The sequence below is a fragment of the Neltuma alba genome, unplaced genomic scaffold (genome assembly GCF_004799145.2).
Source record: "Neltuma alba isolate B1F8T4 unplaced genomic scaffold, ASM479914v2 tig00012163_pilon, whole genome shotgun sequence".
Classification (NCBI taxonomy): domain Eukaryota; kingdom Viridiplantae; phylum Streptophyta; class Magnoliopsida; order Fabales; family Fabaceae; genus Neltuma; species Neltuma alba.
The window spans coordinates 273,264-293,412 of NW_021636710.1; the positions used below are offsets into that span (position 1 = coordinate 273,264).

The 20,149-nt window shown below is 37.7% G+C and overlaps 2 protein-coding genes and 1 pseudogene across 2 annotated transcripts; 1 reads left to right on the forward strand and 2 right to left on the reverse strand.

Annotated features, from left to right (window-relative positions):
- Positions 1-1,483: 1,483 nt before the first annotated feature.
- Positions 1,484-5,997, reverse strand: LOC114723946 (protein trichome birefringence-like 14; annotated as a pseudogene).
- Positions 5,998-8,868: 2,871 nt separating this feature from the next.
- On the reverse strand, positions 8,869-11,714 carry LOC114723947 (protein trichome birefringence-like 14). Its single transcript, XM_028910196.1, has 4 exons — positions 11,558-11,714; positions 10,762-10,953; positions 9,900-10,095; positions 8,869-9,697 (listed from the first exon to the last, which is right to left on the reverse strand). The coding sequence occupies exons 1-4, from the start codon at positions 11,712-11,714 to the stop codon at positions 8,869-8,871; spliced, it is 1,374 nt and encodes a 457-aa protein (XP_028766029.1).
- Positions 11,715-15,981: 4,267 nt separating this feature from the next.
- On the forward strand, positions 15,982-19,908 carry LOC114723987 (probable methyltransferase PMT26). The gene is given in 9 exon segments (XM_028910260.1): positions 15,982-16,248; positions 16,250-16,931; positions 17,117-17,266; positions 17,462-17,732; positions 18,044-18,154; positions 18,241-18,415; positions 18,739-19,011; positions 19,129-19,323; positions 19,414-19,908. Coding segments are annotated over 9 exon segments (2,373 nt in total). The 5' UTR covers positions 15,982-16,009; the 3' UTR covers positions 19,691-19,908.
- Positions 19,909-20,149: the final 241 nt, after the last annotated feature.

Genomic DNA, 20,149 nt, shown 5'->3' on the forward strand with positions numbered 1-20,149 from the left:
AATCGATTAATCACGTGCCTCTAGAAGATCCTTCATACAATCTACTTGATTTTTTTCCCCTTGTCTTTAGTTATGCCAATAGTCAATGGCAGCTGTTCCATGAATTCGAAAGTCAAAACTAGCCAAACGCATTTTTTATAATGTATATAAGTGACGAAATAACTACGGTTTTCCCCATTACAATTAGACATGATTATTTTTGTATTTATTATTCGTTTATTTAATTAAAATACGAAGAAAAAAAAGTTGTTAATAATAATGAGACAGGGTGAATTTTTATTGCAAAATTTATTATTAAAAGAAGGAGATAGGGTTATGAGATGCGGACGTGGCCGTGCGAGTATCCTATTCAATCATTTTCCTTTGTCACCCTTGGATGTTCATGTTATGAATAAAGGGGCTTTAAGGGCTAAAAAATTACTATACACTGATGATATTTTGATTAAAAAAAATTAATGGAGAAAATATAAATATCTCTAATTTTCTAAAATAGAAATTTGCAGTCAACGTCAGAGTTCTGGAATGCATGGAAAGGGGTATAATATGAAGTTAGGCGACAGAATTTCTGTGAAATTTCTTGCGAGTCCTTCTCTTTCTTCTCACTAAACACAGAGCAAGGAGGGGAGTGCGAAAGGCGTAAAGTCATGGGTGAAAGAGACAGGCACCTCCGAAATAAAATTAGTAATGGCTAATAGGAGGACACGGAGAGACATATGGTATGGGGCATGCAAGGCAGAAATGAGATTCCACATGTCAGGTTGGCTTTGGGCCTATTTTATTTAATGGTAATTGGAGATGAGCATGTCAATCCCCATACACACCTTGTTTGTGTCATCATGCGCAACAGGAATACCAAATACTTGGAAGCGTGCTGAAAGGGGGTGGCGGCGGCAACGAAGCCGAAAATGACGATAGAATGAGCAGTAGCAGCAGGAGGTGCCTAGCCGGAAAGGGGACTCGGAGAGTATCAAATCTTACCTTATAAATTGTTATAATATAATGATGTGTCCCCCTCCAATTCCCGAGCCTCCCAAAGCTTTTCCTTATCCTTAGGCTCCTACGCAGTCCATTTCCTTGTTTTGGGCCTTCATTCTCATGTTCTCTTGGTCAGCTTGGTCCATTTGGGATTGGGTCATAGCACAATCCTTAAAAAAAAACACACACAGAGAAATGCCATTTGACTTTTGAGCGGCATTTGTTTGTTATGGTATTAGCGTATTGCACTTGCACACTCCGAAGCCCCGAGAAAAGGCAAGGATTACACACTTAGCCAGAACAGAAGGGTGAACACGGGCATTTTGGCCATCCTTGATCAGTACGTCGTGAGGTCTAGCTGTGTCTTCGCAGACAGGAACTGCACAAGGTGACATCCAATTGAATACCCAAACAACAACACAGTTATTAAATTCCAACGAGTCGTAGTCTTTACTAAAACTTCAAATGTCGCACAGGGCTCGATCTAGTTGATTTTTTTTTTTTTTTATTAAGGACCACCTGAAGTTTCTTCCCTATAAGCTGTATTCTCTGTTTTCCCCCTATATATCTGAGCAACAAGGAGCTCATTCCATGTGTCTGGGATTCCGGGCAGCAGGCACCAGTGCAAGCAATCACTGGCATTAAGAATTCCTCTTGTACTGTAACGGGAGATATGAGCCTCATCCCTCAATTGTGAAATAGCAGTTATATCCAGTATGTTAATCCTCGTACCCTTTAGAGCACTATCGATGGTTAGATCCATTGATCCTTCTTTTACAACCTCACTTCCGCTAGATAATGGGATATTATTGTCACAGCTGCCTCCAGTGTTCCAATCTCCATTGAAGAAATGCCTTGGTGATATAGTCCTGAAGAAAGCTCTGAGCTTGGGATGTGACGGCATTTGTGAATTAAGCCATTTCACAACACTAAAGCCCGTGAAGTTCTTGGCATTTTCCATTTGAGATAGCTTTTTCATCGACATAAATTAGCCACCTGTTGGCATTAAGCTTCCCAAGGTTCCGGTGATGGCCTGTACTGAGGATCAAAACATCAAAGCGATGGAGGAAACGTGTCATGAAATCTGGAGGGCGGTATATAAGCATGACAACATTGGTGAGAGGGTCTCTCGTATTTAGGGGCTGCAGATCACAGGGGGTGGAAGACCAATAATACAGATTTGTGGTGTTGGTCTTGGGAAATGTGTAAGCCTAGCCATCAGGGCTTGTGGCTCCCCGGCGCTTAATAAGACCATACTCATATCCTACATTTTTAACTTCAGGGCTTGGTTTGCTACCTGAGGCCATACACATCAAAGATTGAAATTGTTGCCACCCTGGTGAATCTCCTTTGAACGCATTTGTTTTGTCCTGCATTCTAGAGACCAGACTAACAGTAAGCACGAAATTTTTTTAAAGCAATATCACAAATTGGTATTCACAGAGAATTTTGTGTTTTGCCATCCAAATGAAAACAAAAGAAAATAAGAGATAGTTGAGTAAACACAGTCATATCATAATGTTGTTAAGCTATACTTCTCTAGTCTTATTTATAGAATAGAGAGAGAAGACATTTTCAGTCCTATCTATAGGATACTAAGAGAAATTTTTTATATAAATGCATAAATTTACACTTCATTTATTTAACTTTGTTTACATGAGGTATAATATATATTAAATAGGGATAAAATTAGAAAGTTGTTGAATTTTAAATGAGAGTTAATAAAGTTTAAGATTTTTCTTGATCTATATGAAACATGTTGAAAATAACTTATAAACAAGACAGTATACTTCAAGTGTTGTTCACCTGCCATTTCTGCTCATCCTAGCCATTCTATTCACGGTACCCTTATACTGGCTTATGGTGCTGAACAGGAATTTCACAGCATTTTTGTACTTCTTGTTGGTAATTTGGTTAATTCTTTACACAGCGAATTCAGTTGTGGTATGTTTCAGTGCTCTGGTGCCTAATTTTATTGTTGGGAACTCAGTCATCAGTGGCGTCATAGGATCATTCTTCTTGTTCTCAGGTTACTTCATATCGAAGAACGAGATCCCAAGTTGCTGGATTTTCATGCACTATATATCTCTGTTTAAGTATCCCTTCGAAGGATTTCTGATCAATGAGTTCTCCAACTCAAAAAAGTGCTTGGGGTACATGTTTGGATCATGTATGGTGACTGGAACGAGTGTGCTTAAAGAAGAAGGATATGGTGAGGAAGATAGTAGATGGAAGAACGCGGGAGTCATGGTATGCTTTATCCTGTTCTAAAGGTTTGTTTCTTATGTAATTCTTAGATGTAGATGCTCAAGAAGGGAAATTGAGAGCTTCATCATCTGAAGATGGCGACTCAAGAGAATTCACACGTCCTAGATTTTATCCAAATTTCAGACATCAGAATTCGGACAGCGACTAAACAAGATATATCAACCACACACGCACGCACGCACACAACACTAGAGCGTCCTCCACGTGTAGTATATTATATTGACGATTAATATTGACAGCAGGCTGAGCCAGTACCAACAGATCGTACTAATGTGATGTTAATTTCTGTATAGATTATTTTTTACCGTAATTTCAAATATTTAGACAGGGCTCCATATAGATTAATAGCTTGTTGCCCATCCCCCAGCTCGCAAGTATCCTCACAAACAGAATTAAGCTCGAAAGGAAAGGTTTGATAATTGCCGTACATTGCCTCTGGGGACTGTAGTCCTATATGAACAGAAAATCTGTATAGCACTCCTCCAATGAGGAGGTGACCACGTAAAAGCAGAAATACACAATCCTACAATGCGGATAGGAATGAATAGCAATGGAAGAATTACAAATAATTAATTAAAATGCAGGTGGAATATTCTAGAATAAAGAATCAGGCAGTGGTCATCGACTCCTTGTGAGCTTTGGTCTTGGGCTTGCACTGTGACGCAACACGAGGGGACCTTTGGGCTTTATCTTGTATTCCATCACTCACAAATGAAAAAACAGGGGTTTATAACTAGAGCTTTCCTCCAGGTTTGTTCAATGAGCCAGATTTCGATTAAACCGCCACCAAATTCTGGTTTCTATTTACTGGATTTCCCCTTGGTTTGAATGGCTATATGAAGCGGTAGATGCACAAGTGGCACTATACTATATGATGCGGCAGATGGACTAGTGACCCATAACCATTAGGCAAAATAAACTCTAAACTGCAGCATTTCTTAGCATTTCCTGTTGTGAGATTAGTTCAGGGTCACTTTCGTCCTCCAACTAGCTCGTGAGAATATGAATTTCCCACTCGACTTCGCGCGATAATCAAATCTCATCATACCTAGTAACAGAGCCCAACACTGCAAGTATTGTTCAGCGAATGGCCATTAACTGTAAAAATCTCAATCTGCATTTTGCATCTTAACGATGAAATTCAGGGCTCCCTTCCTCGGCCATCATTGCAAGCAAAACCTGAGACGATTAATTGATTCAAAGCTCCGGGATTGGCTTGAAGGTCTTGCCAGCCTCATCGAGGATACGGGACCAGACACGTCTTTCAACTGAAACTGTTCCTTTGACGCATATCATCAAACAGTACGATTCCCTTCCCGGTAGCCCCCTAGCCCCTTCATATCTTTGACTTTATGTGTCGAAGTCTCTGTTGATGCTTCATGATGTTATCCGCTCCTCTGTTAAGGAGTACGCATTTCTCATTGCTCACCTTATCTAAACCCCACTTTTCTTTTGTTCTTTCCTCCCCAGCCGTCTCATAGACATGTACATTACGCGGAATAGTTGACTCCGTGTGTCTGTGTGTGTGAACTACATACAAAACCAAGCCAGCCCATCAATTAATTAAAGTTGGAAGCCAAGAGCCTAAACGTCAAAAGGTGAAAAGCGAGGGACTTGGACGTCAACGTGGGTTGAAGCTGCGTGCCCGAACAAATTTTGGTGCGGAGAGAGTGAGGGAATTTCGTATTGAATTAATGACAATGACCTGTTCCATCAGAGCCTCCGTGTATGTTGCTCCCGAGAGATTCACGACAGGCTAAAATATACTTTTAGTGTTTTAATTTTATACAAGGTTTTATTTTAATTCCTTAACTTTAAAAAATAAATTTTTAGTTTTCTAACTCTATAGCCATTAACAAAAAACGATGATATCAAACTCTTGAATATTGATAACACAACACTAAATGCTATAATATTAAGTTTAATTTTCAAAACACTATGATTGTTATAAAAAATTATTATTTAAGATTAACAATTTTAGAGTTAAAGGATTAAAAATACAATTTTTAAAATTAAGAGACCAAACTGAAATTTTATATAAAGTTAAAGGATTAAATTTTTATGATATATAAACGGGTTTCTTTAATTTCTTTTTATTTTGCTAAAACCCGTTTGAAAATATTAATTAAACAAGTCAACCACGTAACTTGCTTTTGTCGCATATACACACACATTCAGAAACTTCTATGAAGTTTACCGGCCTGATTCTTGACGCAGTACGATAAGACACTCGTTGTAATACTTTGAAAAGAACTTAAGAGTTCATTCCCTTCTCCCCTCACAATGATGATAAAAGATTCTGATTGCCAATCTCCTAACCATAAATGAATAAACTGCTGAAAGCGCACAAAAATATAAGAAAACGAGGGAATGTATGAAAGCATACTATATATAAGATTCACACACACACACACACACACATATTTTATAATCACTGGCATAATAGTATCTATCTTTCTATATATTGGCATGTACAGCACAACCACCGACTATATAAACATAAGAATTGAACACAAAGGAAGCTTGAAACAGCAACGAACTTAGAACCAAGCTTGGCTAATAATTAAGCCATCAAGTGAAGCAGATAAAGGTTTTGTGGAGAGTAACAGTCACTTTACGGAGGACAGCAGAGAAGATGCGACGCTTGATACGCCCTCTCACAGGTGGCATTACTCTTTCATTGTTACTCCCACTTCTCCTGCTCCTCTCCTCCTCCTCCTCCTCCAAGGAACCTCTGAACTTGGTGTCCGCCATTGCCCTTCTCATAAAACTATATTACTCTCGATCCGAGTTTTGTGTGGAAGAAATATGCGCTGTGTTGGTGTGTATATATAGTGCTTGGGTGAGATTGGAGCAAGTTGTGGTGATCGCTGCAGAACGTTTGAGGTACGTGATAATCTAAAGAGGACCCCAGGTTGACATTTTGGGCTCAAAAGGCAGATACGTAAGCTAACGTACGTGGGTCGAAAATGCAAGGAATAGATGACGCTAACCTTCATCCCATTGACCTTCGCCATATATGTGCTCCAGAACGAGGAAATTTTGGGACGAGAAAATTATGCTGTGGGGCCAAATAAAAAGAAGACATGATACTTTGGACCCACAAATTTTAAAATGTAAATTAAAGATACTAGCACTTATTTTTCATTTTGTCGCCAAAATATTAATCCTTTGTTCTTTTCCAGTGCACATGAGCCAATAGCCAAGAACCGAACCATTTCAGAATGTAGGATGGGTCTTGCCTCTCCTAATCAAAATCTATTTCACCCCCTAGCCCAAATTAAATGTTTAACAACGTACTCTTCTTATCGTATTTGTAAGTTTCAAATTTAAAAAAGAGTATGATCTATTTTATAAATTTTGATTTGGATTTGTCTTAACATTTAATACATTTTTTCTAATGTTACTCTTAAGTATTTCTCTCTTATTATATTTTTTCACACACTCTCTTTTATTCTTCTTTCATTTGTTATAAGGGCATATTTAGAAATAAATATATATTTCTAACTTATTTATTATTTTAACCTGTTTTAATTAATTGTTTGTTATCCGTGAATTAGTTATTTGAATCACAACTGTAGATCTTATCTTAATATTCCTCTAGTCCTAAAATGTACAACCTATTTTATAATATAAATTATATTACAAAGTGGATTTTACATTTAGAATTAGAAAAATATTATATATTTTTTCAAAATACATTATACTCTAGAGTTTTTTTTTTCAAAATAAATGTGACTTTATAATTCTAATAATGGGTACAATTATGTATTATTTTCCCCTTCAATATTAATTAGCAATAACCATAAATCAAATCGAATTATTATTTATAAAATACATGCATCAACTTGGTAAACATTTTAAAACACAGATAGATCAATGAGTTTTTTTCCTTACATGATTTTTTTTTCAAAAATGCATTTTCCCCTCCAATTTTAGACAATATGTCAGTTTGTTCATTTAATTTTATGAAGTATATCTTCAATACTTTAATTCTAATATTGTTAATATCAAAAGAAGATATAAAATTAAATATTTACAAAAAAATTACTTTTTAGAAGGTTATTGATTGCATTTTTTGTTAAATATATTGAAACTTGTGACATAATTCCACGTCTTTAATTATCCGAGTGCAAAGTAACCACTAAAAGTAAAATCTAAAATTGTATCGGCTTCTAATCCTTCGTATAGTAACGTGTGTAAGAATCCATTTCAATGGATCAATCAATCACGTGCCTCTAGAAGATCCTTCGTACAATCACCATCATTTTTTTGGGTCCTTGGCTTTGGAAATAGTCAGTGGCGCCTATTTTTTGAATTGGAAAGTCAAAACTAACCAAACGCATTTTCTATTTATTTATTTTTTATAAAATGTACAAGTGACGAAATGACAACGGTTTTCCCCATTACAATTAAATATGACTATTTGTATATTTATTATTCGTTTATTTAATGAAAATATGAAAAAAACAGTTGTTAACAATGATGAGAGGGGGTAAATTTTTATTGCAAAATTAATTATTAAAAGGAGGAGATGGGGTTATGAGATGTGGAGGTGGCGGTGCGAGTCTCCAATTCGATCATTTTCTGATTTTCCTCATGTCAACCTTTAAATGAGGGGAAGGAAAGGCCGAAAGGGATATAATATGAAGTTGGGCGACAGAATTTCTGCGAAATTTCTTGGGAGTCCTTCCTTTTCTTCTCAGTTATCACTAAGCACAGGGCAAGGAGGGGCGTGCGAAAGGCATAAAGTCAAGGGTGAAAGAGACGGGCACCTCCCAGTAAATGAGTAAAATTAGTCATAGCTAATGGGAGGACGCGGGGAGGTACATGGTATGCACTTATGGGGTATGCAAATTAAAAATGAGATTCCAGATGTGAGATTGGATTTGGGCCCATTTTATTTAATGGTAATTGCAGATGAGCATGTCATTCCCCATACACGCCTTGTTTGTGTCATCATGCAAAACGGGGATACCAAGCACTTGGAAGCGTGCTGAAAGAGGGTGGCGGCGGTAATGAAGCCGAAAATGACGATAGAATGGGCAGTGGCAGCAGCAGGTATCTAGCCTGAAAGGGAGTTGTCAAATCTTATTAATTATTATAACGATGTGTCCCCCTCCAATTCCCGAGCCTTCCAAAGCTTTTTGCTCATCCTTAGGCTCCTCCGCAGTCGATTTCCTTGTTTTGGGCCTTCATTCTCATCTTCTCTTGGGTCAGCTTGGTCCATTTGGGATTGGGTCATAGCAAAATGCTATAAAAAATATTGCCATTTGACTTTTGAGTGGTATTTGTCTGTTATGGTTGTAGCGTATTGCAATTGCACGCTCCGAAGCATTAGGAAAAGGCAGGGATTACACTTAGCCAGAACAGACGGGTGAACACGGGCATTTTTGCCATCCTTAATCACTACGTCGCGAGGTCTAGCTCTGTCTTCACAGACAGGAACTGCACAAGATGGCATCCAATTGAATACCCATACAACAACACAGTAATTAAATTCTAACAAGTCGTAGTCTTTACTAAAACCTCAAATGTCGCATAGGGCTCGATCTAGTTGATTTTTTTCATTTAAGGACCACCTGAAGTTTCTTTCCCTATAAGCTGTATTCTCTGTTTCCCCCTCTATATCTGAGCAACAAGGAGCTCATTCCATGTGTCCGGGATTCCGGGCAGGCACCAGTGCAAGCAATCGCTGGCATTAAGGATTCCTCTTGTACTGTAACGGGAGATATGAGCCTCATCCCTCAATTGTGAAATAGCAGTTATATCCAGTATTTTAATCTTCATACCCTTTAGAGCACTATCGATGGTTAGATCCATTGATCCTTCTTTTACAACCTCACTTCCGCTAGATAATGGGATATTATTGTCACAGCTGCCTCCAGTGTTCCAATCTCCATTGAAGAAATGCCTTGGTGATATAGTCCTGAAGAAAGCTTTGAGCCTGGGATGTGACGGCATTTGTGAATTAAGCCATTTCACAATACTAAAGACTGTGAAGTTCTTGGCATTTTCCATTTGAGATAGCTTTTCATCTTCATTTGGCTTTCCGTCGACATAAATTACCCACCTGTTGGCATTAAGCTTCCCAGTGTTCCAGTGATGGCCTGTATTAAGGATCAAAACATCAAAGCGATGGAGGAAACGTGTCATGAAATCTGGAGGGCGATCTAAGTGCATGGCAACATTGGTGCGAGGGTCACTTGTATTTAAGGGCTGCAGATCACAAAGGGTGGATGACCAATAATATAGAATTGTGGTGTTGGTCTTGGGAAATCTGTAAGCCCAGCCATCAGGGCGTGTGGCCCCCCGGCGCTTAACAAGACCATACTCATATCCTATATTTTTAACTTCAGGGCTCGGTTTGCCACCTGAGACCATACACATCAAAGATTGAAATTGTTGCCGTCCCAGTGAATCTCCTATGAATGCAATTGTTTTGTCCTGCATTCTAGAGACCAGACTAATAGTAAGCACGATTTTTTTTTTTTTAAGCAATATCACAAATTGGTATTCACAGAGAAGTTTGTGTTTTGCCATCCAAATATAAACAAAAGAAAATGAGAGATCGTTGAGTAAATACAGCCATATCATAATGTTGTTAAGCTATATACTTCAAGTACTATATCAGGGAAATAAATAGTTATACCTACTTTCTCAAGAATGCAAATCGGTCAAACTCTGGCATATCACAATTTTGTGGTTGCCATCGGAACCGCTCGTATGAGAAATCTGGTCTCTGAGTTACTCTACATGCCCACATTGTTGATAACCACTGTTTACATCCAAAGCCAGAATACAATGGTCTCCTGCTGTCTGCAATCCATCTACCCTTGGCGTAGTTACAGACTGCACATGTGATGGCATACAAATTCGATCAGTAGTAGGATAAGTTGATGCAGGCAAAAAAGTTCCCTTAATTTGTGCATTAAACCTGGCTTTGATATGTTGCAGAAGGTAATCGAAATTCATGGAGTTTCCCCCCAAAGATGAAAGCATGCATGACGGTGAAGTGATATTCATTAATTGTTCAACTATTATAGACTAAGAGAAAGACAAAATATAAACATCTAACTTGCTGCATGGTTGGAAAATGAACAAATATATATCCCAAGACAAGACGGAGTTAAGGGATGAGAAACCTTCAAAAGAAGAAAAAGGTCTCAGGTCATTATATTCTCAGCAACTTTATGTTCTACTCAAGCCATTAGTAATAATTAAGCAGCCAAATATGCAGTTATATTCCAACTACACTATTGTCATCGAGAATTATTTGTATTGACAAATATGAACCCCTATTTTTTTATAAGATCTTATTTATAGACTATAAACAAAGTCTTATAAATAAGATCGGAAGTAGTATATATATAATTTTTTAATGGAAAAACAAAGCTGCTTGTTGTTGTATTACCAATACATATAAATTCCAAAAGATACACATACCCATTGATGCAGTGACATGTTCCAATGCCCATTATAATAATTCAGAAAAATAAAAAATGAAAAAGAACCTACCCTCTTTTCTGGAAACATTTTGATTGTATTGCATTTGAGGAGATTCCGCTTGTACAAAATGTATAGGCACTGCACTGTCATTATTAAGTTTCCCTTTGGTTTGAACGACTTTGACGGAACTTGAAGACTTTGCTTGACCTTTTATACGGTCTGCAGCTCCCAGTGCATTATCTGGGGCCTCAGCTGGCAAGCCTAAGCAACGGTAGTATTATAGAATATTCTCAGCGAAGTTAATAGTTTCAAATTCTGTGACGGAACTCGAAGAGCTTTCTTCACCTTTTGTCAGATTCGCAGTTTCCATTGGATTATTTGGGGTTTCATCAAGCAATCCTAAGCCAACGAAATGGTAGCAATTTTAAATCCATTTTGTTCATGAGTGAATTTAATTTGGAACTTGTGCAATGAACAAATTTATCAGCATCGTCAATGATCGAACATTGATTGTTCTGTAACCCATGTTTGGTTCTATGAACTAAATGCCAACAGAATTAGCATAACTTTAGTAGGAATGTGCAGCACTGTGCTCTCCTGCCTCTCCAGATAAATCTTTTCTACAAGATAGATACATTTTCTTTAGATATATATTTGTCCGTACTATTTATTGAAGGAATTCCACTAGTGTATATAGAGAAATTTTTACGGGGCAGGGGATATTTTTCTGTCTTAATAAGAATTAGGGAGGATCACTTATCCTCATATTTTGTATCTCCTCCATATATTTATTCGTTTTCCTACGTAAAACAAAAGTGAATGGCAATTAAATTGAGGGCACATGCATGCAGTGATCAAATCCAACCTGCAGAAGGCATATTATACCACTGTTGGGCTGACAGATATGCTCTGGCGAATGGATTTTTCTTCCATGCCCACTGAAACGTGATGATAAGGACAAGAGCAACCAGAGCTAGAGAGATAAACCTCCCTTTCAAGCCATAAATATTTGCTCCTGTCATCTCTGCTAATGCATTATTAGCACCCACAGATCTTTGGCTGGGTTCTGTTGCTGTACATTTATTCCGACGGGATATTGCAATTGCGATAGCAGTATTAATATGCTCTCATGCTGCATTTATATGTGCTAATAATAACGACAGACAATATACATTGTCGTGGCCATCTGGTAGGAACAAAACCTAAAATTCAAACCAATAAAAGTTGAAAGCTGAGTCATATCCAGGAGATTGAAATTGGGAAATGCAGCGTAAACTACGAGCCTATATTGAATTCCAGTATTTTATTTGTGGACTCGTAGATCGTTTCGTGGGTGTGGCTCAGTTGAAGGTGTGAATCCACTTTCGTAATTAATCGCAGATCGTTTCGCTGCATGCGTACGAGTGGGAAAAGAATAAGCGGAAGGAGAAGAATGAAAGAAATATGTGTGTGTGTGTACCTTATTGGCTGGTTCTGTTGAAAACGCCAGAGAACGTCCAGATTCGTGAGGCAGCCGGCGAGGCAACTAAAATTTGACCTCTGGATCAGCTAGGGATTTATCCTTTGGCCATGCAGCAGTTAAATAATCAAGGCCATCATCCGAATTTGCATGTACCGAAATGATTAAACATGTCACTCATATACTACCTCCGGTCCTAATTATAAAATTTTATTTGTAGACTATAAACAAAATCTTATAATTAGAACTGTAGATAGTATATACTAAGAGCGAGTTGCGTACATGACCGGCAGCACGTTATACGTGAAAGTACGTATCACCCATACACACATATACTCATCAATAATTGTTATACCTAAGATCGAGTTTTCGCTAGTTACTTAAAACCTAGTTTGTAAGCTTAACTTGTTTATTTTTTAAACTATATTATATATATAATATAATTTAAGGTATTTTTTATTTTCTTTTATTGAATTGTTGAATTGATCTATCATATAGCTAGACTTGACTTTTGGACATAGGTCGTAAACGAATTAACTTGTTTATATTATCATGTAGCTGTACATTGTATTACATTGTTTCATGAAATAACATCATAATTGTTTTTTTCAAAGAATTTATTTTATTGTTGATGTGAAGAATGCTTCCCCCAGTGTTGAGTATTACAGAGAATTTGTTAGGATGTTTTGATGTTTCGATTGTCCCACCCGTAAGTCGTTATATATAGATTATTAAATGCTTTTTTTTTTCACTGAAATGCCCATCATGCTTAATTATCATATGAGAAAGAAATTTAAGACTTACGAGGAAAAATATCAGCCAATAGTTAATGGCAAAGAAAAATGGAATGGGAGAAGACAAAGAAAAATGGTTAAATATTTTGAATTTATAATCGCAAATTAAGGCGCACAATTATTTGACTGAGGCAGATGCAGCTCCCGGCCACCGTGTGAATGGCCGAGATGCAAATTTGGGGGCCCTCTCTGCACGCAGTTGTTGATCGTCCATTATTTCGTGTACTCCGCAATTGAATTCCTGCTGTGCCCTTCAGATTCCAAACTGAGGATCCATTCAAAATAACAAATACTATATGGATTTAAAAAAAAGGACTAACTTTGGATCCATTCTCATTATAACTGCTCTTTAATAATCATCAACATCCATGGATATATATAATCAAAATTATATATAAAAATAATCCCTGTAGATTTCAGAAGTCAAAACTCTGCGCAAAGCTATTGACTTATGATTAATCAATGGAAAGTGCTGGATATGTGCCCCTGACCTTCGGGTTTTAAATCCACGTCACGTCTAGGGAGTTGGGACCGGTGAGGAATAATCCAGTGAGGGCACCCCTTGAAGGGCGCTGTTGCGTCCCTCTCCCTACTTCAAGCAGGGGCCCCTCAAGCCACGGGTACGGTCCTTTTCATTTCGGGTTTTAAAAATACGGGCTGATCCCCTTGCTTTCTCGTTGCCCGAGTCAACATCGCGCTAAAAACATTGATCATGACAGGACCCACCTTCCTTTTTGTTGGGCCAGTAACACTGAGCGGATCAAATGGCGCAAAGTGATCCCCGTGTCGCCACCAAGAGAAATGAATCTAAAGCATATAATATTCCTACTATATATCTTTTTTATAATATAAATTACATTACAAAAAAAATTATATATTTAAAACCGGAGAAGTACTATAAATCTAACAATCTTTTAATTTCTTTTGCAATGACGAAGAGCTTTGTTTATTTCTAAAACTATAATTCTGTCCCGCTAGAGCAGTGTTAATGGACAAAACTAAAGTTAAAAAACACACGGACCTGCCCCCACCACTTTACAGTTAATATGAATCACACGATCTTTCGTACCTGTGCTCTTCTTCTTCTACTCAACGCACCGTCTTAGTTAACCAAGACAACTAAAAAACAACCCATCTTTAACGTGAATCAGGTGCAGCTTCCAATGTGATATCTTATTTTAACCTCTCCATTAGTGTCTTTTAGCATTGAGAATCCCAGTACATTGGTTGACACGATAATTCCAGTCCATATATTTTTAACAAGTTATTTTTATTCAAGCATTTAAAAATTAAAAACTCTTTCTTGTCTAAACTAGTGTGCGTTCTGAAGAATCAGAAACGAGAAGAGCCTCCTATATTTTGTAGCTTTAACTATAAAAACAAGAATACCTCCAATGCAATACGTAAAATTACTTTACCTAATAATAATGATATTGCCCGCACCCTCCGTTCTCCTTTTAACAGGGGCCGCTTCTCTCTCATTGTCCCCCTTTCGATTTCAGTAACGTGGGTGCGCTCCCACCTTGGTTTCTCTCTCATCCGTTTCAAGCTTATATTTTGGAGTATCATTTTTAATGTCCTCACCCGCCGGCCATATCTGAAGCAATTACTTCTTTCTATAAAATCGCATATTTTCTCGCCCATTCTGTCTATTCCTTCCCATCTTCTCTGTCAAACCTTTCGTTTCATATCCTTTTCTCGCTGCATCCTTCAAAATGGATATATAGTAGATATAGCCGCCGTCGCCGTTTCTCATCCTACTCGGATTCATCTCTGTGCTACCTAAGAACCCAGCAAAGGTGCCTACAATCCCTCTCTTTTTCTGCTTCTTTACTTCTCGCGTATCATTTTTTTTTTTGCCTTTCTTTTCTCTTTTCTCTCTCTTTTGTCGTCTAATCTTCGCTTTTTTGTTCTTTCCTTTGTCATTTCTATATCTTGGTTTAAACTTTGCGTTCCTCCTCTAAATTGGACTTTTTCGCACTTTTATTTTCTTTTGGTGTACAATGTGGTACTGGCCGTTTCTTTGCTAATTTTGCTGTTTCTTTTTTCTGGAGTTGTTTCTCATATGTTTCACATTGTGTCTATAAAGAATTTTCGGCGTAAGGTTGGTGCCTGTTAAATTTTCTTCCCGGTAGTGTATATATCCGAGTTGCCGTTTCCAACCGGAAGTTCTTACTCTGCTTGTAACTTGTTTCATCTGTAAAGTTCACTTTTCCGTTATGAGTTCATATCTGAGTTTGATTCCAGCATGTCCGTTAAACTTAAGTTTTTTTTTTTTTTTAAATTGTACGGCAGTAATTTATGTGGCTTTTGGAGTTTTGGTTAGAGCGCTTCTTGACAATAACGGTAAAACAATATTCTTTATTTTTCTTTGTTTTCTTAAATGTGTTTGTCCGGAACAACTTAAAAGCTCATGTTCTGTTGACCTGTGAAAGCATTTCGAAGCTGCTATGACAGGATGAGTCCCCCCCCCCCCAAAAAACCTTCGATATCTTCTAAATTCTAACTATTATCCTTACCACTGTTTAAAGCATATCTATTCAACCCATGTAATATATAATTAAGTTATTTTGATATCGAGGGTGGTTTATAACACTATTAACTCCAAATCGTTATTGATCAGAATTACAAAAAGCAGTTTGCTGTATTTCTCGTAACATTTCTCCCAAACAGTCTTTGATATGTTCCTCCACAACAGCTTTAATTCTACAACATAACTTTTTAAAAGCCACAGCATTCTACGGAAGATGGAAATCTTTCAGATCTACCTTTAAATATAGTGATATTAGCAAAGCATCTGTATCTTTTGCTAAAACGGAAGCGCAAGTCATATCCTCTTTGACAAAATCACGTGCTTGATTTTATTTGAGTCTCTGTTCAAGCTAATTCAATGTAAATGTGAATTGGCTCTCTATATGATGTGCTTTTGCCGCTTTGCTAGCTAATTGTGTAGATTTTTGGCAACCAAGTGTTTCCTGCAGCAGAGCCTACAATGTGAGCGGTGTTTAATTGTTTTCTTTCTTCATTATTAGGTCCAAAATATCAGTGAATAGTTGCACTCCAAATGGCTACGGGGAAATATTCCAGATTAGACAATAGAAGATCATCATCAAGTTACTGGTCAACAGTGACTGTTGTTATGTTTGTGGGTCTATCGTTGGTTGGAATTTGGATGATGACATCATCTTCCGTGGTTCCTGAGCAAAATGCAGATGTGTCTCAGGGGAATAAGAATGAAGTAAACGAAAAGACTGAGGTTGAAAAACAGGGGAATGACAAAAACAGGGGCAAGTCTCAGCAATTAAGATAACCAAGGTGATTTGCCTGTGGATACAACCATGGTTGACAGCATTGTCTCTAATGTCCCAGAATACACAGACAGCAACAACGATAAGAAGGAAGCTTCTAATATGGGAGAGGCTGAAGACACCACAGTTGAAAAGAAATATGATTCCAATGAGGATGAGAAGAAGTATGATTATAATGATAACAAAAAGTCCGACTCAGATGGAAATGAAAATCAATCAGATGGTCCAAGTGAAACAAAAGATGGTAAGATAGAAGAGAAGGTAGAACAAAGCACTAACGACCCTGACGAAAGCTCTAGTGAGAAGAAAACAGATGATTCTGTGCAAAACCAGAGTTCAAAGGCGGTTTATCCTTCTGGAGCACAGTCAGAGCTTCTGAAAGAAAGTACCACTCGAATTGGGTCCTTTTCAACTCAGTCATCAGAGTCAAAGAGTGAAAAAGAGTCTCAAAATTTATCTAAGCAGCCTACCGGTCAATACAATTGGAGACTTTGCAATGTCTCTTCTGGTCCTGATTTCATCCCATGCCTTGACAACTGGCAAGCAATTAGGAATCTCCGGACTACTAAGCATTATGAACATAGAGAAAGACATTGTCCTGTAGAAGCTCCTACCTGCCTTCTTCCTCTTCCTGAAGGATATAGAACTCCGATTGAGTGGCCCAGAAGCAGAGATAAGGTATAAACTTACTAATATGCGAGTTAGTTATTGAATAATAAGTTCCCCTCAATTGTGGTATGATAATATTCCGCACACTTTGCCGGTTGAATTTGAGGGGCGCCAGAATTTACTCAAATCCTAATTCATCGTTGTTCTCTATTGGTTGTTCACACCTCTCTGAAATATAAGTTCTGCTCCTGCAGATATGGTATCACAATGTTCCACACACTATGCTTGCTCAATACAAGGGGCACCAGAATTGGGTAAAAATGGCCGGCGAGTACCTTACTTTTCCTGGTGGTGGAACTCAGTTCCAGCATGGTGCTCTTCATTACATTGACTTTATACAACAGGTAATCTATTCATGTTCATATCTCTTGTAACCATTGACTCGATTTATCATTTTTTAAGGTTAATATCCATCATTGTAAACCTGGATTGCATTTTTCTGCATGTTCTGTAAATCCATATGTACATATTCAATAACAAATGGTGTATCCTCTTGGTGTTTTTGTGCATTTTGCTTACTATAAGGAAGTTTGATGCAGTCGGTACCTGAAGTTGAGTGGGGCAAACACACACGTGTGGTGTTAGATGTTGGATGTGGCGTTGCCAGCTTTGGAGGCTTTCTCTTTGAGAGGCATGTTCTCACGATGTCATTTGCACCAAAGGACGAACATGAAGCTCAGGTACAATTTGCACTTGAAAGAGGAATTCCCGCTATATCAGCTGTCATGGGCACAAAGAGGCTTCCCTTCCCAGGGAAAGTATTTGACGCCGTCCATTGTGCACGCTGTAGAGTTCCATGGCATGTAGAAGGTATTTTAATGTCCCCATTCTTATTTTTAGTTTTTTAGTGATCAGATGAATTCATACCAATCCAAGCTTGAGGTTCTGTAGAGTTATTTTAATCTACCTTCATTTAGGCAATTATTTCAATGACGACTTCTGTGTTTTTGCTGGTTTCATTAAAATTTAAGGTTGTAGTACAGGATTGGTTTTGTACATCCTCTTTTTGTGGGTATTTAGATTAGATTTAGGACAACTTCCTTCCATAGATGATTATGTTGACAAGTCTATGATGGCTTTTATTTGGGAAGCTTATTTTTCTTCTTTTGGTGCAACTGCAGGTGGTAAGCTTCTCTTGGAGCTGAATCGAGTATTGCGACCTGGTGGTTTGTTTTTGTGGTCTGCTACTCCTGTTTATCAGAAGCAAGACGAAGATGTGGAGATATGGCAAGGTAGGTGAAAAATAAACTTTTGCCTGCCTTTTTCAGCCTGAAGGCGTATTTATTCTTACATTTTTGTTTTGTCAATTTATTTGCAGCCATGAAAGCACTAACAAAAGCAATGTGCTGGGAAGTTGTGTCAATCCAAAGGGATAGAGTCAATAAAGTGGGTATAGCTATTTACAGGAAGCCAGCATCTAATGAGTGCTACATGAAACGTTCAGAAGAGAAGCCTAGTCTCTGTCCAGACTATGATGATCCTAACGCAGCATGGTATTTTTCTCTTCAACAACTTAAATGATATATTAGTAGTGTTTTGAACACAAAATTGGGTTGAAAAAGTCTTCATTGGCTGCTATAGCAGAAGAAAACTTTGTCAGCCAGACCTTCATGGTTTTGTTTTCTTGTTTGTTTTTTGTAATTTGTACTGCCGTAGGAGACATTTTACATGCATATAAAAATGGCACAACTTGCACATTTGGAGAGATGCTTCCTTCTGCCAGAAATGGAAAATGTTTGCATTGCAATTCTTATCGGCTAAAGTTCAATTAACCAGTTTGAAACATTGATGCTGCCTCTACGGTCTGATGTGATAGGAACGTTCCATTACAAACTTGCATGCACAAAGCACCTGAGAATTCAACTGAGCGTGCATATAAATGGCCAGAAGAATGGCCAGCCAGACTGTCCAAACCACCATACTGGTTGCTGAGTTCCCAAGTTGGAGTTTATGGAAAGCCTGCCCCTGAAGATTTTTCCACTGATTATGAAAACTGGAAAAATATAGTATATGGGTCTTATCTAAATGGGATTGGAGTTGATTGGTCAAAAGTTAGGAATGTCATGGATATGAGATCTGTTTATGGAGGGTGAGCAAAAATCTTTTCTTTTCTTTTTACCCGCTAAGTCACTTGCTCTTTCTGAATCATAATATCTTGCCATTACGGCCTGCCTTTGATTCCTGCCTAACTGTTTCTGCCATGCAGTTTTGCTGCAGCTTTAAGGGATTTAGAGATTTGGGTCATGAACGTGGTTTCAATAGACGCAGCTGACACTCTTCCTATTATTTACGACCGTGGCCTTTTTGGCATCTATCATGATTGGTGCGAATCATTCAGCACTTATCCTAGGAGTTATGATCTCCTCCATGCCAATAATCTGTTTTCAAAGCTTAAGAAGAGGTGGGTATGACTACTTTTTATTATTTCTCAGGTTAGCAAGGAATTTGATTCTCAGGTTTTGCCAGATTTTATTTTTGGTGTCCGCTACAGTTGCAATTTGACAGGTGTAGTTGCCGAGGTTGATCGGATTCTGAGGCCAGGAGGAAAGTTCCTCGTTCGCGACAAATCTGAGATGATTAAGGAAATCGAGGGGATGGTGAAGTCTTTGCATTGGGAAATTCTCACGAGTTACTCTAACGATAAGAATGGATTTCTAAGTGCCCAGAAGTCCACTTGGCGGCCTAAGAAGAAGGAGACACTCCTGTATGCTCTTGCTCTTCCTAAAGATCTTCAGCGTGATCAAAATGTCGATAAGGTGATACCGTAGGAGGGTAACCATATTTTGTTTTTTGATCTTTGGGGCCAAAATTAGTAGGATAAAAGTTAGAAGCTTGTCGATTTTGATCTCAATTTAGAGGGTTATTTTCTTGTTTTTGTTAAAGTTGTTGGTAAGGCAGTCAGTTTGATTATGTTCTCGTAATTGTAAAGCGTATTTTGGTTGCTAGAAGCCTAATAAAATTTTTTGGCACTGGTTAGGCTAATTAATCCTCCGGTCCTTAATATAGAACTTAATTATTAAGTTAGTTTTAGTTCTAAATATAAGACTTATTTCTTATTTCTATCAATTTTTCTTAAATTATCCTTATAAATACCCACTGAATCATAATCAAAAAAGTGAGGGAGAGAGAATATTAAAAAAGATGATTATGGTGTTTAAGGAAAAACATATTATATTTTTTACAACTAACTTATTTAATTTTTTTAGTTTAATTAAATTAGTTAAATA